A 24,893-nucleotide genomic window follows, 5' to 3' on the forward strand; every position below is an offset into this window, starting at 1 on the left:
AGTGGCAGTTCATGGCTGAATTAGGCTGGTCCAGCTTCAATTGCAGCAAGTAGGGGCAGAAACTGATCTTCAAAACCAGTACATGGGAGTCCTACACACAGTTGAATCTCCTTGGCTTTAAGTAAAACCCAATCTATGCTAGAGTCTTGTCCATCAATGGGGGCATTAAATTCAAGGGAATGGGCTCATCCCAATGACCTTCCACTTCACTTTCTATACCCTCTGCTACCTCCACCTCCTTAATACTGTGTTCAGAAACTCTGGGTGTGAATATTACCAAGGTGCCAGCATCAGCTTGGGTGTCCTGAGCTCGCCACTATTCAGAACTACCCTTCATCGTCATTTCATGTTCCATTTGAGGTTCCCGTGTAGATATATCAACAATAGGACTTCCCTCTATGATAGAAAATGTCACTAGTTCATTATGGCCCTCTTCTCATGGCCACAATGAGCATCCTCAGCTTCTACCTCCGTTAGTGGCGGCATCTTCGGTAAACCAACAACCAGAGGCCCACCCACTACGTCGTCTGCTCTTGGCGATGAGTTCTGTGTATTCGTTGGCTCCTTCTGGCTCTATTCCACTGCCCAACGTTCATTCTTGGCTTCTTCCTCCCTCAGCGGCATCAACCTTGGCAAGCCGTCGACCAAAAGCATACCCACTAGGTCTCCTTTTCCCATCGGTTCCTTCTACCCCTCCTCCATTGACTCCATCAGTGGCCTCAATACCAGCAGCCCATCGCCCTAGGTTCCAACCACGAGGTCGCTTGCCCCTGGCAATGGGTTCTGTGTGGTCGCCGGCTGGTGGTTGGAAGAAGACGGCGCATCTTTGCTGATGGAGTCCATTACGTGAATATAGGAAGTTTGAAGAGGGAGAAAACTTTTATTAATATAGGAGGTTGTGTTGAGGATATGATCTTGTGGGTTCCATCCCAAAAAAGGAAGTTTGAAGTAAGAGTTTTTTATCACACATTGTGACCCATGAGCATTTCTATCCTGTTGAAGTGCATTTTCCGGAAAGCTCCATTGATGGTGTCGTTTGTTGCATGGACAGCTGCGCTGGGGAAGATTCTAAATATGACTAGTCCGTAAATGAGGAGAATTTTAGTGATGGATTGGTGTTGTATGTGCAAGAGCAATGGGGAAATGACAGATCTCCTCTTGTTGTATTATGAAGTAGCTAGAACAGTACGGGCCTCGGTCTTCTATCTTTTTGATGGGGATTGGATGGTGCCTCAAAGAGTGGTAGAGTTATTGGGTTGCTAGAGAAGCCAGGATGTAGGCATTGTAGTGTGGAGGATTATTCATCTATATGTAGTATGCACATGGTGTAGTCCCTTTGCACTTTTAATGAAATTGACTAGCTTGAAAAAACCTGTTTGTATTCCATGAACAGAAAAAAAAATGATTTGGCTAAAATTTGTCATAAATTCATATATCAACCAGCTAAAATGGTATTCCAGTCATAGCAATTATGTAGTTAATTCAAATATGAATTTACTTGGAGCAGTTGTGTACTCTCTCTCTCTCTCCCTTTTTGGAGTATGGAATGTCAGGGGCCCGAATGTTGTCCGCTACATTTAAATGGTTTGATGTTGAATCATATCATTTTTTTTATTTGCTCTTTTGATCTCTCTCCCTTGCTGTTTTCCATTTCTTCCCTAGTTACTGTAGTGACTGCTGATTCTAGATTTGGTTTAGAATAGTGAATGCTTTTGTTTTAACTAAAGCTAAATATTTCTTAGTAAATCAGTTAAAGCAAGAATTCGCTTTGTCTGCCATTACTAGATGAATCTAAATTTCCAAACAATATATGAGGTAACTCCTATGTTGTGAACAGGTATGTAAAGACTGTTCCACTTGCAGCACAAATGCTCGATGTTAGAAGAAATCAAAAGCTTGAAATGGTAAAAGAATTAAAGATTGAGAGAGCAAGATTCCAGCTTGAGGTAGAGATTGGTAAATCTCCACCTCTTTCTGAAGAGGAAGTTTTGTGGGAGTTACGGCATAAAGCGTAAGTTTTAGCACTGTTTTGTGTTCTCATGGCGAGATCTTGTTCATGTTACAATCTTATATTTATTCATTATGTTGTTTGGTGGCTAAAACTGTGTATAGTTAAGTTTAGTTAGTGTGAAGCCTGATATCAATCGTGTTCAAATTATTTTCACATATAATATATATATGTATAAAGTATACTTCTTCTTGTGTACCTGGGCTATGCCCAATTACGTGATTAATAAATTTTTCTTACTTATAAAAAATATATATATTTATATATAAATGTTTGTTGTGTGTGTGTATGTAGTAATAAGTAATGGATACATGCTTTTGGGAAGGACATATTACAGGAATTCATCAATCTTGACTTTGCCTTCTATCAGATAAAAATGATTAGAGATTCTGTGACCAAATTACTAGTACACATGTTACAGCTGGAAACTTATTTTAGACAACTGTTGCCCTTGGAAAAGCTATCCTTATGTTCTGTTCTTATGAAAATAAATTTCTAGACTTCCATTACTTTAGCGCTTGCTGTTTTTATTGACTTCCTATTTGTTGCTTCCACAGCTTAGATTTGAGAGATGAGTGGAGGTTAGAGAACCGTAGAGCATTTGCGAACATATGGTCAGATATGGTATTTGGGATCTCATTATTCATTCTTTTGTACTTAAATCAAACTAAGGTAAGCTATCATTGCTCCATTGCTTTCTTACTTTGCATGACTTTTGTTTCCTATAACTGTAGGAATATTATCTACCCCAACTTTCTTACACGCCCATAGAACTTTAGTGAATACTTTTCCCTGAGATACTCTAGATGACATAAATTTTTTTTAGACTTCTATTGGCTGTACCATCCAAAATTTGTCTGTTTAAAAAAAAACCTGAGTTAGTTTTTTGGCCTCTGAAGGTCTATGAACATGAAAATGGTGTAAATGGGATTGCTTATATCATAGATCAAGCTAAATGAACAGAAAAATGAAAATGATTGGGTGACTGGAATGGACCAGTTGCTTTAAGAAATCGAAAATGCACAACACAAGCTTTGCCTATATGGAAGAGCTTTAAAAGATCACCCATCATCCTTGCCAATGTGACTGGCTAACTTGTGCCTAGATTTGCCGCTCACAACATTGTTAAGAACCCTATTCTTATTCATCTTGTTCTGAGAAGAAGCTAACTAGTAGCTACATTAATGGTTTCCTGGGCAGCTGGGCTGATCTCTTTTCAACAAAAAAAACAGTAGACATTTGATATCCATTGCGCAGATGTGAGTGTGAGTGTTTTGGAGAGACCATTTGTTAAAGAAGAGATTTACAAGGTCATATCTGGCATGGCAAAGGATAAAGCGCCGGGACCGGATGGTTTTTCAATGGGTTTCTTCCAAACTTGTTGGACCATTGTGAAAGGTGACGTTATGCATGTCAAAACACTCAGAAAATCAAGAATATTTGGAAAACTAGTTCTTTGATTCCAGCCTCCTCATTCACAACGTAACCAGCCGCTATACAAGGAAATATCGATAATATGCTATACATGGAAAAACCTCTAACTGATCCCTAATAATCAGCCTATATACATGGTAATATATCTGTGCAGCTAATATTAAAAGAAGAGTCCTAAATTGTATAACTTCCTAAATGGTATACGTTAATATCCCCCCTCAAATTGATGCTGGTAAGTCAACCAGTAACAATTTACCAACCAGAAATTGATGCCGTTGTCGAGTCATTGCTTTGGTGAAGACATCAGCCACTTGGAGATCCGAAGAAATGTAAGGAAGAGATATCACCCGACTTTCCAAGGTATCTCGGATAGAATGACAATCAACCTCAATGTGCTTGGTCCGTTCATGGAAAATGGGATTGGTGGCAATCTGAATAGCACTAGTGTTATCAGCATGAAGAGGGGGTAGAAGCAGTCTGAGGAAACCCAAGCTCCTCAAGAAGACCGCGTAGCCATACAATTTCAGAACAAGCAGTAGACATGGCATGATACTTGGCCTCAGTGGAGGATTTAGAAACACGATCCTGTTTCTTTCATTTCCAAGAAATTAAGGCATCACCTAAAAACATACACCAACCCGTAGTAGATCGACGCGTATCCGGACATCCAGCCCAATCAGCATTACTATAGGCAACAAGTTAAAGAGATGAGCCTGTAGGAAAGAATAACCCACGAGTAGGCAAACCTCGAAGATAACGGATGATACGTCGAACTGCAGCAAGATGGAGATGCCGAGGAGAAGACATAAACTGACTAACCTGATGAACAGCATAAGAGATATCGGGGCGAGTAGTGGTCAAGTAGATAAGACTCCCAACCAGGAGCCGATAGAGAGTAGGATCATCAAGAAGGTCCCCTTCATCTTTCCTGTATTTGACATTTACCTCCATAGGAGTATCAAGAGAAGAAGTGTCCTCCAAACCAGCCAAGGTAATAAGATCTTGAATATACTTATGCTGGTTCAAGAAAATACCATTGGCCTGATTATGTACTTCCAGTCCTAAGAAGTATGTGAGCCGGCCAAGATCTTTCATATGGAAAGTCGCATGCAACAACTGTTGAAGCTTAATGATCAAACCACAGTCAGTGCTAGTAATGATAATATCATCCACATAAACCAAGAGAAGGACTATACTCGATGCAGACTTTTGGAAGAAGAGAGAAGAATCATACTGACTTTGTGTAAAACTGAAGGAAAGAAGTATACTGCGAAACTTCTCAAACCAAGCCCGGGGAGCCTGCTTGAGCCCATACAGAGAACGCTTTAGCTTACGGACATCATGAGGAGAAGAAGTAGTCATACCAGAGGGAAGTTTCATGTAGATATATTCTTGGAGATCACCATGAAGAAAGGCGTTCTTCACATCCATCTGATGCAGTTGCCACGACTGGGAAGCGGCAATAGCAAAGATGGTTTGAACCATGGTCATTTTGGCAACAGGAGCAAATGTCTCCTCATAATCAATCCCATATTCCTGTTTATTTTCCAGAGCTACTAGGCGAGCTTTGTACCGATCTAAAGAGCCATTAGAATGAAACTTTACAGAGAAAACCCATTTACTCCCAATAGGCTTGACTGTAGGAGGGCAAGGAACAATATCCCAAGTATGATTCTCCTCAAGTGTTTGAAGTTTTGTTTGCATTGCATTTTGCCAACACTCATGTTTCATGGCCTGTTTGTAGCAAGAGGAAATGGAGATAGAGGATAAAGTAGCCACAAGAGAGACAGGAGAGGAAAAACCATACCAATTAGGGGGTCGAGAAGGGTGAGTAGACCCGCAAAGAGTGGTGGAAACAGGAGCAGGATCAGGCACCAGGTCAAGATCGTGAGAGGGCACAAAGGAAGTGGAAGCAGACTCATGTCAACTACGTCTTCCATACACAAAACCAGGTTTGAACATTTCCACAATTGTTGGGGAATCAGAAAAGCTAGGCAGAAGAGATATAGATGCAGATGACAGCTCAACATGAGATGAAAAGAAATATTGATTTTCAAAGAATACCACATTCCTAGAAACACGTATACAACGAGCATGAGGATCATAACAAACATAACCATTTTGAGGTATAGCATAACCAAGAAAAGCACACTTAACAAATTGAGCAGTAAGTTTATGTCGTTCATGAGCAGGGAGATGCACAAAACAAATACAACCAAATGCCCGAAGATCAGAATATGAAGGAGAATGACCAAACAACTTAAAGAAGGGAGAAACATGATGTAACATAGGAGATGGTAAGCGATTGATCAAATGAACCGAAGTAGAAAACGCTTCACACCAAAAACGAGGAGGAACAGATGATTCAAGTAAAATGGTTCTTACCACATCAAGAAGGTGACGATTTTTCCTCTTAGCAACACCATTTTGTTGCGGTATTGAAGGACAAGAACGCTGAGAGATAATCCATTTGCTTTGAAGAAAGTTCTGAAACTCATTAGACATGTATTCGCCGCCAGAATCAGAGCGCAATATCTTGATGCTGGCAGAGAATTGAGTCTCAAGAAGTGCAAGAAAGCTCTTAAATACTGAAAAAACTTCGGTCTTAGCCCGTAGGAAGTAAACCCAAGTAAAGCGACTAAAGTCATCAATGAAAGTAACAAAGTACTTGTAATGTGCATGAGAAACAACAGGTGCAATCCCCCAAACATCACTTTGAATAAGATCGAAGCATTGTGATGCACGAGATGCATGATGAGGAAAAGGTAGAACTTTACTTTTGCCAAGTTTGCATGATGTGCAATCAAAAGAAAGATCATGAAAAGAATATGCTTTATTTCCCAATAAACCAGAATTAAACAAAGTACGAAGTACATCAGAGTTTGGGTGGTCTAGACGTCTATGCCACATTTTATTTCCAGAACCAACAACATTACATGTAAAGGAAAGTAAAGGAAAATTAGGAATAATGGTTGAAGGAGAAACGTGAAGAGGAAAGAGTCATCCCACTTTAGGCCCCTTCGCGATCATCTTCCCTGACACTTGATCTTGCACAACACAACCAGAACGGAAGAAATGGATATTACAATTATTATCAACGAATTGACTAACAGAAATAAGATTTGTGGAGAGGTCAGGAGACACAAAAATATCAGTTAAGGAAGAGGAAAGATCGCCAACAGCACTGATAGGCAGAGAACTACCATCAGCAGTGTTAATTTTCAGATTTCCATAATAATTTCTGGCATTGGAAAGAGGAACAACAGTATTGGTCATATGGTTAGAAGCTCCGGAGTCAAAATACCATGGCTTAGAAGAAACTTTATGATTACCTGAGAGCCCAAAAGCAGAAATGATCATCTGTTGTACCATTTCAGGAGTGAGTGTGTTCGGGTTTGCTAAGGCTGTAGGAGCAAGAATAAGAACAACCGGCAAGGCAGCAAACAATGCAGCAGAACTAAAGGCACCAGCGGATGCATGATAAGTAGTACCCTACTTCCTTTCAGGTCGAATGGGACAAACAAAAATGATATGATCCTGTTTCTTGCAATAGTTACAGAACTTCTTGGGGCAATCCCGAGCAATATGACCAAAAGCTTTACAACTAAAGTACTGAACAACACTCATAACTCTACCCTTATTCCTCCCCTGTGCTGCATAAGCCACAAAAACAGGTGCACTAGCAGGAGCCTGATGTGTCATGGAAGCATGAGTGAGTAGACGCTGCTCCTCACGAAGAAGTTCACCCAAACAAGCATCCAGAGATGGAACAAGAGCACGATTCATCAGATTAGAATGTGCAATGTCAAAGTCGGGTCGTAGCTTCATCAAGAATTGATCTCTCTTGCTGGTTGCATGCACTGCTTGAACAGCAGCTAGAGCTGCAGGGGGAACACTAGCATAAACAATATCAGAATAGTCAACCCAAAGGTTTTGAAAACCAGAATAATATTCCTCAATGGAAAGACTTCCTTGCGTGAAATTAGCCATCTCATATTCCAATTGAAATCGCCTAGCAGAGTGATCTTGATTGTAAACCTTGTTGAGATAATTCCACATGCCAGCAGCAGTTTTATAAAGCCGCAGATTGAGAACAAGGTGAGGCTCAACGGAGCCAAGAATCCAGGTCATGACCCTAGTATCCTTGATTTCCCACTTTGACAAAGCCTCGACATCGCAAGGTGCGGGATCTTTTCCATCAATATGACCCCACAATTCTTTCCCTTTGACAAATAATTGAAATTAAAACGCCCAAGCAGAATAATTTTAGTCAGTAAACCGAATATGAAACGATTCTAACTTATCAAATGACATGATGCAACCCAAAGAAAAATATATATATAGTGCCGAGAAGACCCAATCAGGAAAGACAAACAAAGTTGCCGAAAAAATGACTCACGTAAGAAACAGGGCAAAAAAAAAAATTTATACCGACAAGAGGCCAGAACCAGCAATAGAGGCTAGAAACAGTGCAGAACACGACCAGAAAAGTGCAGAAATAGCAACAGATGGCGTCAATACCCACAACCCCAGCAACGGAAAAAAAAATCGAAACCCACGCAAGACAATGTATCGCAGCCCACAAATCACTCACAAAATGTGCAGACTGTGGACAATGCCGATAATGCACAAGAAACACTCAGAGGGCGCCGAAAGTGACAAGGAACCCCAACCTTCAACTCAGACAACGCCGTGTCACACGAGAGGCCAAGAACAAACTCTGACGACACCGAGAAGCACACGGATGGCCAAACATGAACTCAGCCAGCGCCGAGAATGAAGAACCCACAAAGAAGCCCCCAAGAAAGAAAAAAATTTCGTAGAAACAGGAAAACTATGAACCTGCTCTTGATACCATGTCAAAACATTCAGAAAACCAATAATATTTGGAAAACTAGCTCTCTGATTTCAGCCTCCTCATTCACAACGTAACCAGCCGCTATACAAGGAAATATTGATAATATGCTATACATGGAAAAACCTCTAACTGATCCCTACTAATCAGCCTATATACATGGTAATATATCTGTGCAGCTAATATTAAAAGAAGAGTCCTAAATTGTATAACTTCCTAAATGGTATACGTTAACAATGCATGTTTTCAATGAATTTCACTCTTAGCCCAGTGTATATAAGATTATCTCAAAGGTTTTTGCTAACCGGCTTAGCCCAGTGTTGGAACATATTATTTCCAAGTCACAAAACTCATTTATCCGCGGGAGACAAATTCTTGATTCAGTACTCATTGCAAATTGAATGCTTGGATTACAGAGTACAAGAAGGAGGTTCAGGTATTCTGTGCAAGCTTGACATGGAGAAGGCATATGATCATGTGAATTGAGAATTTCTCCTATACGTGCATGAGAGATGTGGTTTTGGGAATAGGTGGATTGCATGGATGCGCTATTGTATTTCAACATCCAGGTTTTCAGTTCTTGTTAATGGCACACATGCTGGTTTTTTTGATAGTTCGCGGGGATTGCAACACGGAGATCCTTTATCTCATCTTTTATTTGTTATAGTTGTGGAGGCTTTAAGCAGGATGGTGCAAGCTGCTGTTGGGGGAGGTTTTTTATCGGGCTTCCAGGTGGGCAATGGTTATGGTGGCCCTATTATCATTTCACACCTTCTTTTCGCAAATGATACACTGATTTTTTGTGAAGCGAATAGTAGCTAGATCCAAACTCTACAAGCATTGTTACTTTGCTTTGAAGCTGTGTCAAGATTAAAGGTGAATCTGGGCAAGTCTGAAATGGTTCATGTGGGTGCGGTCTCTAAGATTCTCAGCTTAGCAAGCCTTTTGGATTGTAAGGTATCATCTTTCCCAATGAAATATATAGGCCTTCCGTTGGGAGCAACTTTTAAGAATAGAGCTATATGGGATGAGGTAGTGGAGCAGATAGAGAGAAGGTTGACTGGCTGGAAACGGATGTATTTATCAAAAGGGGGTCGCCTCACCCTTATCAAGAGTACTCTCACTAATCTCCCCACTTATTTTTTATCGTTGTTTCCTATGACTGTAGGGGTGGTGAACAGAATGGAGAAACTCTTTAGGGCGTTCTTATGGGGAGGTATGGGGGAGGAAAAGAAATTTCATTTGGTTAGATGGAAGATTGTATGTGCCTCAGTTGTGAATGGGGGTTGGGTGTGTGTAATCTGAGAACTTTTAATAAAGCCTTATTGGGAAAATGGCTTTGGAGATATCACTTGGAGGGGGGATCATTGTGGAAGGATATTATAGATGCTAGATATGGTGTCGATTGGGGTGGTTGGTGCTCTAAGGAAGTGAGAGGGGGGTATGATGTGGGTTTATGGAAGTATATAAGTAAGAGATGGCCATGCTTGCAAATCAATTTTGTTTTGTAGTTGGTGAGGGTATTCGAATTAGATTTTGGAGGGACGTGTGGTGTGGAGACCACACATTGGAAAGGGATTACCGTATTGCAGTGAATAGGGAGGCTTCAGTGGCAGATGTGCGTCTATTTTCTCATGGTGCGCATCAATGGAACATTCTTTTTAACAGGGATCTACATGATTGGAAAATACCTATTGTTTCAGATTTTTTCAGCTTACTATATTCCACGGAGATTCCTATGGCACAGCAAGATAGTTTGAAGTGGAGGTCTAATAGCCACAAGTTTTGTACAGTTAAGACCTATTATAACATCCTGACAACACAAATTGATATTATGCCGTTCCCCTGGAAGAATATTTGAAGGTCTTGTGTGCCTTCTAAAGTAGCTTTTTTTGTTTGGAGTGCTGCTCTTGGGAAGATATTGACCACGGACAACTTGAGGAAGAGAGGATGTGTAGTGTTGAATTGGTGCTACATGTGCAAGAAGAATGGAGAATCTGTGGACCATCTCTTATTACATTGTGAGGTAACAAGGGTGTTGTGGGATGAAATATTTCAAAGGGTTTGTTGTTTGGGTTATGCCTATGAGGATTGTAGATTTGTTGGGTTGTTGGTCAAAGTTGCAAGGCTGCCATCAAGTGGCAGCAGTGTGGAAGATGATTCCGTCATGTATTATGTGATGATTTGGACGGAAAGGAACCCGTCGTGTTTTGAAGATAAGGAACGCACAATGACCGAGTTGAAGAATTTCTTTCTCCACACTCTAATGTTTTGGTTTTCCACTATTGTATTACACGGGGTTAATGTCCAGGATTTCTTGTCTTTAATTTATCGTTCTTAGAATGTAATTAGGAATTCTTATGTATACTTTCTGTGTACAAGGGCTAAGCCTATTTCATTCATATATATAATATCTATCTTTTACTAATAAAAAAAAAAAAAAAAAATGGCATGCATCTTAATGGTAAGGTGCTAGGTTTTTAAGCTTGAGCATGAAAGAAACGTGACCAAAGAATTTGGCTTTCTTTGTTTCAGAAATTGTCAGAAGATACTAAATGTATAAGATCAAAAGGCTGGTTGTTATAAAAACATTTCCTTGACATTTTTTCATTTAAAAATGTCCCATACACCACATTAACAAACACTGGCTTTTTTTCATTCACTCGTGAAAAAACTACCTCTGGCTTTTTACTAACTTAGTTCATAAACTTGCCATTGACTTCTAATCCTTGAACTTCGTTACCTTAATTATATTGTTTTAATTTTCATTAAAAGAGATAACCGGCCAAACATTCACTGACACCTTTGGTTCTCCAAAGTCTGAGGTAAAAGTGATTTAGAGAGAAGTAAGCATAATTGGTTTTCTTTTTTATTTTTCACATTTATTTCATTCGTACTGAAATTATAATCCTGATGAAAAGAGATAGATGTCTTTGAATTTTACTGGAATGCTATCTGTATGTTACCAACTCTATTTTTACCATCTGTGTTATTTCTCTCATTTTTTCGTGGGTTTTCTGCCAATTTATCTGTCTAGTAAATATATGGCGTGCAAGTCTCCGTGGGTATAGGTAGATTAATACTTTTTTTTTTATAACTTTATCTAGGTTTTTGGATATTATTACAGATTTATTGTTTGAAATAGGTTTCTTAATCTCACCGATGAATTTCTATTGGCTGTCTTAAGTTTACCTCTTGCCTGATCAAGCTTTGATGCTTCAACAATTATAACTATTGTAAAGTCTTTCTCAAAGTGATTCCACCTATAAGAAAGAATCCAATACTCAAATCAACTCAGCTAAGGCTTAATCCATGCTATTTCGGTTCAATTAAATGGATTATCTTACACCACTGAGCCCCATCTAGAGGTCCCCATCTATCTCTTTAACAGCTGTGCCTTTCCTCATAACTACTACCCATGCTATGTTTTCTCCTTTTTCCCCCATTTGATTCCTTTCACATTAACAGAATTATGCTTTCACACCTATGTATGCCTGTGTAGGGATCAATATGTCCAAACTGTTTCAAATGAGTGTTTCCCATTTTTTTTTTCTTAGTGTTTCCATACATCCTCATCTCTACCGCACTCAGTTTGTTGATTGCCCATCTTTCTGATTCATCAGCATAGCTGGATTTATTGCAATTCCATGATATCTCAGAATACCCTAGATGCACCACTCCATTTCATCTACCCCACTCCAACTCTATCATAAAATTCTCTATATCTCCCAACTTCTGTGAATAATAGTCGTGCTTAACTTGAATTCCTTAGATTCTAAAGTGGATCTCCATAGTGTTCTAGTTTCATCATTAAATATAATATCATCCATGAACAACATGCCGCAAGGGCATCCAGCATCCATAAACAATGCAAATAGATTGGGACTCAGAGTTGATCCTTCTTGTAAACCTATTGTAATTGGGAACTCACTTGACATTCCTCCTACAGCTCTTACAGTTGTTACTGCCGCCTCATATGTGTGTGTGTGTGTGTGTGTATATATATATATATATATATCTGATGATGTTAATGTGTTTAAACCGAAAAAAAAAATGAAACTTTTTCTAAGACCATTCACATTACATCCCCTTTATTTCTATAGACATAAGTTTACTCATGAATATATATGAAAAGCAAGAATGAATTCATTTTCCTTTAAAAAAGGAATGAATGAAGTATACTGCTTTCTCTATGAGCAGTATCTGAACACTAATGTGAATGGTAAAAATTTTATACTATTTGCAATGTCGGGATTCCCATTAAGGTTCTTTATGTGGATGCTGACTGGAGGTCACTGGATGTTACCTTTTGCCATTAGAGCATGAAGATTTGTTTTCTCGTTTCTTATCTGCTTAAATACCCATCCAATAAATGATATCTTGAACTGCATTTGAGCTTCATGCATTTTCTTTTACTAATTATCAACTCTTTTATTTCTTCTCTCACTTTTGCAGGTAGCTTTGTTGAAATTCACTGGTTACAAAATAATAAGTAATATTTCAGATACTGGGAAGGCATTCTTAATTATACTTATCACAGATATTTTTTTAGGGTAATATATTAGGCTCTTTATATAATGCAATCATTGGTATGTCTTGTCCATTGTGTTGATTAGTAGAATGAATACATGCAGTGATGAAATTAAATGTGGAGCTATTTGATGCTAACCACCACTTGTGTGGAGTTGATAATTTCACTTCTTTCTGTGTAGATTCATTTGCCATGGAAAACTTTTCCATTCATTATTTATTTCCTGCTGTTAAATGCATAAAGATTGAGGCAGGTTAAAATGTTTTAGCTGTATCAGATTAAAGCTGTTTCCTCATGACTATTCACTCTTGTCATTTGTTTTTAATCTTTCCTACATTTTTTTTTATCAGTAAACAAATTTAATTGATAGAAATAGGCATAGCCCAAGTACATGGGACACAATAGCAACACCTAGTCACGATGGCCTAGAGATACAAGGAAGTCATGGATATTCAAATCATTGAAATCTATTACAGTTGACCGATGGAATAAAATGTTAAAAAAGAAAGTTCAAAGCTCTTCCATTGACCGCTCACAATCTTTCAAAGCATCTTGCATTCCTCTCTCCGAAGACACCACCATAGATGAGTGGAAAGCATCTTCTATGTTGCTGAAACTTGCGAATTACCAATTAATCCTCTCCAACTTGCTGAGAACTCAACTACCCTTATTGGCATCACCCAAGCTAGTCCAACTCTGGCAAAGAAATGTACCACAGAGACGTAGCAACCTCGCGATGAATATAGATGCTTTATCGAGGGCCCTCAATCCCCTACTCCACCTGAGCAAGCTCAAAGGCAAGGGAAGGAAGAGAGATTTACATAACATAATATTTTATACCATTTAACCGCTCTATTATTTATAGGCTAAGTAAGTACTTCCATTGGTGAGTACTTCTCTTGTTAGGCTAGCTAGTAAGGTGAACGTAGTTGCCAAGACTTTCGTGCTAGTAGCTTATGAGTAAGATGCTTCTTCTCTCCTTTCGAGCCTAGGCTTTTCTTGGTTATGGCTTAGTTTATAAATGAAGAAGTAATTGATCCACTATCTCCCCGCTTTTCTTGCACATGCAACACCAATCCATTATTATTATCTGGCCTTTCATTAGGTTATCTATGGTGAGGATTTTTCCCAAGGAGGTTGTCCATACAAAGAAAGTTGCTTTAAAGGGGGATACTCTTCCATGGGAATGGACTTGTGTCGTGCATAGTGAGGCTTGTAGAACAAGCTGCCAGTGAACTTTCCTTTATTCAAATGGCTTCAAACAATCTTGTCTACCTCTCCCGCCCCACCCTGAAGGAGTAGACAAAATTGTAAAACTCAGTGAATGCATTCATCTCCCAATCTTGTGCAGCTCTGAAGAATGTAATGTTCCATTGAGGAAATCCACTGGACAGGTATCTGCAATTGAAGCTTCCTACGACCTCGCAATTCCATATATTCCTAGATAGGCTTCCTTGAAGGTCCTGTCGCAATTCCATAGAGTTCCCCATCCTCTTCTGTGCTTCCATAGCCCACCCCAGGTGATCCACTTACCTCATTCAAAACCCATCCACCCAAGTCTCCCCAAGTTTTGCATCAGTGACTGTCCTCTATAGAGCTCCCTTTTCTAATTGGTTGGAGTGCATACTGTAGGCCATTTCATCCAACCCCCAAAAAACCAAAATGTGTCGTTGCAGCTTTTCTAAACGGTGGGTGGGAAGTTGGATAGAGTGCTTCTTATCATCATAACCCTTTCGGCTCTAGACAAATACATTCTCTTTCAATTAGCCAACCTTCGCTCTATTTTTCTATTTTTCCGATTACCTCATCCCATTTGGACTTTGATTAAAGGAAGCGCCAAAAGGGAGGGCAGTTTACGAAATCCACCCTACGGTCACTTGCAGATTCCTTAATTTATTTGAATAATGATATTTCTACAATTTTACAAACAAGAACTTTGATAGTGTCACTTCATTAAAAATACTAAAGTTTTTTTATTTAAATTTTAAATTTTACATAATTGTCCTCCATTTAAAATAGAGTTATAAAGAGATCTGTAAAATGGTTGCAAGTGTATCATTACTCATTTAATTTTAATAAATTGGATAATGTATTGCGACTGATTTTCTGTTTCACAACTTTTTAACTCTAACATGAGATTATTGACGTGCAGGTATCATTCTGAATCTGGATGGCAGACTTTGTTGGAGATAATTGTTGAACACTATGGACTTGAGGTTGATCAGTCTGCCATAACCATATTTATCTGCCTAGTTCCAGTTATCATTGATGCATGCGTGAAACTTTGGGTATCTTCTGGACTTGATTATTTTTATACAAATTTATTTTTCATGTTAAGTCTGGCCATGCAAGTGTCACTTTAACTTCCCAGCATATTGTTCATTCCTTGTCGCCATGCTCCACAGCATTGTAATAGGATTGAACTCTTATCTTATTAAAACATTAAATACAGTTCCTTTCTATTTTTTTATGCTTGTGTCTGCATTAGCATATCTGACATGCCAAGCTGGTGATATTGTAGAGAGTGCTGAATTAAATGTGTCTCCGTGGAGCATGCAAGTGAAACGGGAAACTTAAAAACGAAAAAAAAAAAAAAACTGAAATGGGAAACTCATTAGAAGGGAGTTTATCGCATGACTGACCTCTGACAATACAAGTGTAATTGTACACCTAAACTTCCATGTCCAACTAAATAAATTTGAACAGACATGCATATTTACAAACATCTCAATTCGTCAGTTTACGAAATTTACCAGACATAACATATTATCAGTGAAAATCTATGCCATGGAGTGGATTCTATTATGAGCAGGGCAATCAAGGAGTAAGAATGTATATTGGGATGACAAAATTCCATGAAGCAGAGACTATACTGGAGTTCTAAGCTAAAGAGGTAGGCGTAAGTAGCCTCGAGGACAGCTTCAGGAAGTGCGCCTAACTGAAATTCAACTATTCTAGAGAAGAAGAATATCACATATGAAATAACAAATATACGAAGATAGTAAATATGACCTGAACAAAATCAATTTAGGACATGAAGTTTATAAAGGACCTTTTTGTAGTTCTCATGTATTACATATAATATGCTCTACATTTATAAATTTAAGTGGAAGATGCCTTTAATAGAAGAGAGTATAAGATTCTACCTAACCAACCTCTAGGGGTTGTGTCAAGTGGTTAGGGCCTCAATCTTGGGGATATGCTTCTCCTAGGTCTAAGGTTCTGCAAATAATTTCTCGGGGCCATACTTATCAAAAAGAAATTTTCTCGGGGCCACATGCCATCGGTGAAAGCTTGATGTGATGTAGGTGCATTACATGGGTTAGGGGGTTTAATTGGATAAAAGATATGTTGTGTTTGCACAGTTTTCTGGAGTCCTCATCCTCGTGCAGGATTCTTGAAGGTGTCCTAAAAAAGCTTAGTCTTTAGGGTGCTTTTTCTTCTTTTTATTTTTTTATTTGTCATGGAGCCAATTTGAATATAGTATTCAGTGAATGCACTAATCAGGGATGATTTGCTCAAATTTACCACGTACAAGAACATTTGGATGGGAATGATTAGGATTTTATATTTTTCTACTTGGAAGAAAAAAGTATTTTGCATTTTGCAGAATTGAGGATGAGGAACTTCTCTATGCTAGGTTGTAGTTTGTTCATTTTGATCTCATGTTGGAGAAATTGTGACTGTTTCACTCGGCAAAAAATGTCTGTATATGCTTATTTACCTTCAGTCAATCACTAACGATTGTCAAGGATTTCCTGTTGAAATCATTTTTATTTTGAAATAAGTTTTTGTTGATCATACCATTTTACCAATAAAAAAAAAATAAGTTTTTGTTGATCATGATAATTATGCCTTGTCTTGGCTTCGAAACTTTTAAAATTAAAGAAAAGGGCAGGCAAGAAGGAGAGATGGATTTAGAGGGAAGATGGGCATGTACCTGAGCTTCTTGCTGATACTCGCTCTATCTTTAAAAGTAATATAAACACTGGCCCCAGAAAATTGTAGATGACCTTCTCCCACGCTCTTAAAAGTATCTATGTGAGCCTATCCTTTAATTTATTCAATATGCTTTTCATGATACCTTCTAGAACTTTCGCTACACCTCCAATTCCAAAGGAGTATAAGTGTCTGCGTGGTGCATACTAGCTTGGACCAAGAAAGCTCAATGCTTCCTTGAGCACCTTTTCTCTGTCATTTTTTTTTATCAGTAAACAAGAGTTTTATAAATGGTATATGTTGATGCATTTTTTGGCCTCAACAATATAGTTGGATGACCCTCTGCTCTCATGTGGTGGTTCTTGGTGGTAGTGTGCTTGGTGTGTTCATTCATGGCTTGCTTAGTGACAAATGGCTAGAAATGAAGAAGATGAGTATTTATGTGGTTCGGCTCTAAGGCCTACGATGCTACGTCCACGGGTCTTGGGTGTAAAATTCACTATAAACATGGTTGAATACAAGCTCTCTATTCTCACTCAGCTCTATACAATCACTCAACTCTCCAAAAGTTGTCTTGGAGCTTTCTGGTTCTCCCCTCCTCTCCAGCAGTCCTCCCCATCTCCAATCAATCAGACCCCACTCTATTGTCTTTGCTCCTCTTTAGGTCCCTCCCCTTGCTTATGTCTTATCCCCCATTTTTATGTCTCATCTTCCTTTATGTTTGATCAAGCCTTGTCCATTGCCAAACTCTCTCTCCCTTCCTTCCAATCATAGCGGGCTTATAGCGGGCTTTCTTCGGTGGGCCTTACTGTTGCATTCATTTTAACCCCCAACAATATAGATAGGCATATCCCAGGTACAATGCCGTGATACCATTCATAGTTTATGTTTTTCCTGTTATCATATTTTACCTATGTAACGCTCCAATGAAAGGCCCAAACCACATGGTCTATACTCCAAAAAGACTAGTCAATGATACAATTGGAGCCCCATTAGAACCTTATAAAGAGCAAGAACTTCTCCTTCCCAAGCAATGTGGGATCCCATACACCACCTACCCTTATCCATATCTTAGTGGTGTAGAATGCTTGATTTGAACAAATAGGAAGAGGTTCAAAACCTATGGATGCATAGAAAGTATTTTTAATTGTGATACCCCATATGATATATGATATCGATAAGGGTAAGTGGTGTATGGGATCCCACATTGCTTGGGAATGAGAAGTTCTTGCTCTTTATAAGGTTCTAATGAGGTTCCAATTGTATCATTGACTAGTCTTTTTGGAGTATAGGCCATGTGGTTTGGGCCTTCTATTAGGGCGTTACAACCTACTGATTTCTTCCCTATGATTGCATTGATTGATTCTTGTAATGCATTTTTTCCTAGAATTTTTGTCACACTTATGTCTACCTATATGCATGCATGCACATGCTCATTACTTTCCAGGATTATATTGTCAAAGTGTATGAATTGGTCGCAATTGCTTGGCCTTGAGATTTCTGTTTATTATATAAACTGTACAAATAATTCTATACATGGAAAAAAATAAGTATATGTTAATTCTATCCCTGTACAATCTGTCAAATATTATGCTAATTGTACAGAAGAGTAAATCAAGGAAAGAAATATGGAAAGGAATATGGGCTGTCAAAGCTGTCCATTGACAGCCCCCCTCAAATTGATGCGGGTTGATCAACAAGCATCAATTTGCTACTTAGGAAGCAATGTCAATGGCGAATGAGAGCCTTGGTGAAGATATTAGCAATTTGTAGTTCAGTGGAAATATGTGGAAGAGTGATAACACAAGTTTCAAAGGCTTCACGGATAGAGTGAGAAACGACTTCAATATGCTTTGTGTGCTCATGATAGACAGGATTGGCTGAATAACACTTGTATTATCGGCGTGTAAAGGTTTAGGGTATGTCTCAGAGAAGTCTAACTCAACAAGCAAATTTCGAAGCCAAATAATTTCGGAATAAGCAAGAGACATCACCCGGTACTTAGATTCTGTAGATGACTTAGAAACTCTGTCTTGCTTTTTACTCTTCCAGGAGATCAACGCATCACTTAAGAACATGCACCAACCAGTGATGGAGCGACGTGTATTAGCACAACCAGCCCAATCAGCATCACTATAAGTAGCAAGGCGAGAAGAATTGCCTACTAGGAAAGAATAAGTCACAGGCAGAAGTGCCCTGAACATAGCGTATGATCCTATGAACAACAACCAAATGAAGATGACGAGAGTCTGAAGAAACTGGATGACTTGTTGTACAGCAAAAGAAATGTCCGGTCTAGTAATGGTAAGATAGACAAGGCTACCCTCCTCTTTGTGAAGCTTGACATTTAATTTCATGGGAGTATCAACAAAGGTAGCCTTCGGTAGGCCAGCTGTAGCCACCAAGACCAATAAAATATTTGAGAGACCCAAGATCTTTCATAGGAAAGGACTCTGAGAGATGAGTCTTGAGCTGGACAAGTAAAGCAGAATCGGAACTAGTGATCACAATATCAACATAAATCAAAAGAACAACAATACCATGTCTGATTTTCGAAAAAACAATAAAGTGTCATACTTGCTCTGCTTGAATGAAATTGTAATAAAGTGGTTCGAAATTTATCAAACCAGGCCCTCGAAGTTTACACACATGTGAAGTCGGAGAGGGAAACAATCCCGGGGGTGGCTTCATATACACTCTTTAAGATCTCCGTGAATAAAAGCATTCTTGACATCCATCTGATGTAGTGGCCAATCATTGGAAGCAGTAAGAGGCAAGAGCTAGAATCGTACGAACAGTAGTCATCTTAGCCACATGAGCAAAGGTCTTTTTATAATTGACATCATATTCTTGATTATTCCCAAGCGCAACAAGCAAAGCTTTGTAACGATCCAAACTTCCATTAGATCGAACCTTGACTGAGTAAACCCATTTGCAACCTTGAGGAACAATGGTGGGAGGACAAGGCTCAATGTCCCAAGTGTGATTGGCCTGTCATGCTTGACAGCGTGTGAGTAGGATGTGGGAATATCAAAATTGGACAATGCAGCAATAAGAGTTGAAATAGAATTGCTAGAATTGGAAGAAGGAAACCCATACCTATCCGGGGGTACAGACACTCGAGGAGAGCGACGTACCAAAGGCTCTAGAGGTGCTGAACTGACTGAATCTAGAGTGTGGTAGGATCAGATATCGGTGAGCCACCGGAAGAGACTGTGGGCGGGAGCGTCTCATATACACAATACCTGGTTTAAAGCGAGAATTGACTTGATGAAGATCCGAGAACTGCTGCTCAAAGGAGGAAAGGACCACATGAGTAGAAGAGGAGGGCACAGAGGACACAGGAAAGACATGTTGATTTTCAAAGAAAATAATATTTCTAGAAATGCATGTAGGATGTAATGTAGGATCATAGCAAACAAATCCCGTTTGACACATTATATCCCAAGAATGCACATCGAACAGATTGAGCAGATAATTTACGTCACTCATGAGGAGGTAAATGAACAAAACATACACAACCAAAGATACGGAGATTATCGTAACTAGGTTTCGTAGCAAACAAGCAGAAATAGGGAGACTCCATGTGTAGGACTTGGGAAGGTAAACGATTAATCAAGTGAGTAGCAGTTTTCAGAGTCTCGAGCCAGAACATGGATGGAATAGAGGATTCTAACAAGAGAGTACGTACCACATCTAGGAGATGACAATTTTTGCATTCGGATACTTCATTCTATTGTGGAGTAGTGGGACATGAACGTTGATGAATAATACCTTTAGAAGCCAAAAATTCCTGAAACTCAGTAGACAAATATTCACCACCGAAACTTGTGCATAATGTCTTAATAGAAGCAGAAAATTGATTGTCAACATACACTAAAAACTCAGTGAAAGTAGGAAAAACCTCAGATTTAGAGCAAAGAAAATAGACCCAAGTAAATCTGCTATGATCATCAATGAAAGTCACATAATATTTAAATTTTTCATGTGAACTAACCGAGAAAGATCCCCAAACATCACTATGGATAAGATCAAAGCAGTGAGAGGCTCTACTAGCATGCAAAGGGAAGGGAAGAGTTTTGCTTTTACCAAGTTTGCAAGAAGCACACTTGAGATAAAGAAGAATGTTCTTTATTACTAAGTAAACTAGAGTGCAATACATGATATAAGATCTGAGTATTGAGATGACATAAACGACGATGCCACACCATACTAAGATCTGGAACATTATTACAAGCAAAAGACTTAATAGAAGAAACTGGAGGAAGTGCTAGAACAGGCAAAAGTAGTGTAAACAAGCGCCCCACTCTAGGTCCCTTTGCAATCTGCTCCCTTGTTACCTGGTCCTGCACAACACAACCATCACCAGAAAAATTAACAGCACAATTTTTATCAACTAATTGACTAACAGAAATAAGATTTATGGAAAGCTAAGGAGCAAGAAACACATCATTGAACTTAGAATAGGCATCTACGACAGTAGCTATTGCAAAGAACTACCATTGGTAGTCTGAATAACAGATTGACCAGCGTATGGCCAAACATGACATGGAGCGGTCGGATTATTCGTCATGTGATTAGAGGCCCCCAAGTCCACGTACTAGAGTTTAGTAGAATTGTTACCTTGGAACCTCATTGCTGATAATGCCGAAATTAGCATCTGTACCATTTCTGGTGTGCAGTAATTAATTCGCTGCAGGAGGTGCAGGGACAGAGGAAGCACCTGAAGAAGAGCCATGTGCTGCAGAAGTCGCTACTGGAAGGGCAATAATAGAAGTTTGAAATGCTTGGGCTTGACGATTCTGGGGGTGGATACAACATTCTTTGATAATGTGACCCTTCTTCTTACAATAAGAGCAGTATTTCTTAGGAAAATTGGCAGCAATATGCCCATATTCCTTGCAATAGAAACACTGCAAGTTTTTAGAATTCATAGGTAGTCATCATCCTTGGGCAGCATAAGCCACAGTTGTCGTCCCTGAACTGCCATTAGATTGGTTCAGAATAGCTTGAGTACTAAGACGTTGTTCCGCGAAGTAACTCATCAAAACAAATATAAAAAAAGGGAACAAGAGATCTGTTCAGTAGAGAGGATCAAACATATTCATATTCCGGGTGTAGTTTCATAAGAAACTGATCATGCCGACTAGTCTCATGGAGATTCTGAATAGTCAAAAGAGCTGCAACAGGAACATCTGCTGTAACCAAATCAGTATATTCATGCCAAAGAGTCAGAAATGCCGAGTAGTAGTCTTGAATGGAAAGACTACCATGTTGAAACATGGCAATCGCATGTTCTAACTGAAAGCGACGGGCATCATTATCTTGATGATAAACCTTCTTCAAGTAATTCCACATGGATTGAGCAGAGCGATGAGGCCGCAAGTTGGGGACAATATGTGGCTCCACTGAACCAAGAAGCCAAGGCATGATTCGTGCATTAAGCACAACCCATGAAGGAGAGAAAACCCGAAATCCTGAGATTTGTCAAAGTGTACGAATTGGCCGCAATTGTCTGGCCTTGAGATTTTTGTTTATTATATAAACTGTACAAAGAATTCTATACATGGAAAGAAATAAGTATATGCTAATTCTATTCCTATACAATCTGTCAAATATTATGCTAATTGTACAGAAGAGTAAATCAAGGAAAGAAATATGGAAAGGAATATGGACAGCAAAGCTGTCCATTGACATATACATCACTTGGAAAGTAGTGATTGCAACAGTAAGGGATGTGGCCGCAATGGTTATGTCCCTGCTGCTATATTTACTATTTTCTGCTGCTGAGTCTACAGGGTTGAAAAAAATTCAAGCAGACTACATTAGTTTTTGCTGGCCCACTGGCAAGATCCAGTAGTTGTAATACCAATCTTGGACTTGATTCTCCTTATGGGCTTCCTTGACTTTCTATTACCTTCCCTGTGCTGACCAACCAATAGAAGAATTTTGAGTAAACTTGGATAATTATGGATGATCAGTACAATTAAACTGTTGCCATGTTGGTAAACTTGAATAAAGCTGAAGGCTGCCTTTCGAGTATCAAATAAAAGTTAATTCACATTTATTACATATTTTGAAAATCACTTTTATGTTCACCTGTTGTGAAATGTTTTGCGAAATGATTATGAACTTTGTGTATGTTGATTATTAATTTCTAACCTCCCAAATGCTCCATTCCCAATAAATTTGTTGCTGGTTGGCAGGAAATGCCTTGTATACTTGCCTTTTTTGGTAAATGATAATAAAAGTAGAGCAAAAACACTGTAATGTTGTGGTGTGATTATGCATTTTCTGAATCATCTGTTGTTTGTGATTTATGATGGATGACGCATCTCACAAAGTTGATTGTGTTTAAATTAACCTTTATTGGAAGTGTATTCGTAATTTTTAACCATATATTCGTTGACAACCATGCTATTGCATAATGTGGCTTTCTTTCTTTTCTTCTTGTTTTTGTGGCACAGTTGTTCAAATTCCTTCCAAGATTATCTCCCAAGGTGGCAAATATATTCCGAGAAATGAAGCGTCACTAGCAGATTTGTTTATTGTTCCCTCTGACTATTTGAGGAAATTCAGAACAAAGGTAGAGTGCATCATCAACCCTATTATTATGTGTTGGGTTCGTGTGTCGTATAAAAAATCGCCAGCCCTTCTCTCGTGGTATTTGGTTTTGTGAGCACGTGAAATATGAAACTTTCTTGAATTTAGTTAGATGCAAGCCTACTGTCTTCTGAGCGCTGGGAATTCACGGGAAAATTATTGTAATTCAGTGAAAGATTGTGATTGCGAGCCTTAATGTTGCTCAAAATTACTCCCCGGTTCATGATACAACTTATTTTGTTTTTTTATATAAGCAGCTGGGATTTGGGGATTTTATCTCTAGACATCTCTCATGGAGAAAAGAGAGAAATGTTATAGGGCTGTAAGGCTATTGAGTGTTCATAATACAATCTTGATACAAAGGTATTTTTTTTAACTTTTTTTAATTTTTCGTTAGATAATATGGCTATGAGTTTTAACAAGCAAGCATGAACGCAAGTTGCCTGTCCATGAGGTTTTGGTTTGTAAGTTAGGTGGTATCTTCTTCGTTTGTGACACTTGATGTGTGGGGTCGTAGGGATGTGTTTAATATTTTTATATCATTATCATATCTCTCCATCGCTTTGCTTAATCTATTAATGATGAATTAATAGGAGGAGGTTGAGGGTGTCACTTTGTTTATCTCATTGTTGGTCAAAACATGTATACAAATTACACTTTTAGAATAATTATACATATCAATTTTTAAAACCCTTAAATTTAGAATGTGAATTTGGAAATTCTTTCTCGTCTTCGAATTACACTTTTTCTTGAAAGTAATAATGCACCATAACAGTCAACTACAGCATCCTTTTACGGACCAAACGGTCCACTTGTTCGATCAATGCAAAAGAATATATGGGGCCGAAGCTATGTTTCGTTGCTCTTTTTCTTTTCTAGTTTACCCTCTCCCTTGTATTTCTGTTTTAATTTAATGCATCATTGATTATCACAAAAGAACATTGGATCGAATGATGAAGTGGCTCTCACTTTTGGTATAATACCCTAATCTATCCCAAAAAATCTACGCAACCTCCTACTATTCACACAACTTCTACACACCACATTTTTTTTAATTTTTATTATTTTTTTCTTTTATTAAATATTTAATATATGAATAATGAATAAAAAAATTAAATTAGTTTAAAAAGAATAAATTAAAAAAAAAAATTTTAAAAAAATGGTGTGTGGAGGATGGGAGGTTATGTAGCATTCCTCAATCCATTTCCCCTCACTAGGTCCACATGGCCTGTGGCTCGGAGGACTTGTGACCATTGAGTTTTCTTTCCTTTTCTCTCTCTAGAAATGGGTTTACTTTGATTTTCATAATTTCTATTCATTTATTCTTAAATATATTCATTTTGACATTCTGATTTTGATACCCCAGAATTAGGTTTCATTAGGAAAAATGGATTTAAGGAAAAGGCTTGATCTTCTCTTTCCATTTTTAGTATTGTGTTTTTAATGATTTTGTGGGTTAAAAGGTAAACCCTCGAGTTTCGATGGCTGCTGCCGCATAAAGAAACTCAAAAGAGTGGCATTTA

General features: G+C 38.5%; 1 protein-coding gene across 4 annotated transcripts in view; it reads left to right on the top strand.

Moving 5' to 3' along the window:
- LOC109000959 (chloroplast envelope membrane protein) overlaps positions 1-23,818 on the top strand; it is a 32,071-nt gene extending 8,253 nt beyond the window's left edge. Inside the window, exons 3-7 of one of the 4 annotated variants that reach the window (XR_001997809.2) lie at positions 1,838-2,011; positions 2,566-2,680; positions 12,753-12,789; positions 14,981-15,116; positions 23,235-23,818. Coding sequence is in view for 3 of the 4 variants with exons in the window: in XM_018978040.2 (XP_018833585.1) it covers positions 1,838-2,011; positions 2,566-2,680; positions 12,753-12,850; positions 14,981-15,116; positions 23,235-23,303 (592 nt within the window). In the remaining variant the exon portion in view is untranslated. Of the gene's footprint in view, positions 1-1,837; positions 2,012-2,565; positions 2,681-12,752; positions 12,851-14,980; positions 15,117-23,234 lie in introns of all 4 variants that reach the window. The other 3 variants (XM_018978041.2, XM_018978042.2, XM_018978040.2) reach the window with 3 other exon arrangements.
- Positions 23,819-24,893: the final 1,075 nt, after the last annotated feature.

This window comes from Juglans regia, chromosome 8 (genome assembly GCF_001411555.2).
Source record: "Juglans regia cultivar Chandler chromosome 8, Walnut 2.0, whole genome shotgun sequence".
NCBI classification, from domain to species: Eukaryota; Viridiplantae; Streptophyta; class Magnoliopsida; order Fagales; family Juglandaceae; genus Juglans; species Juglans regia.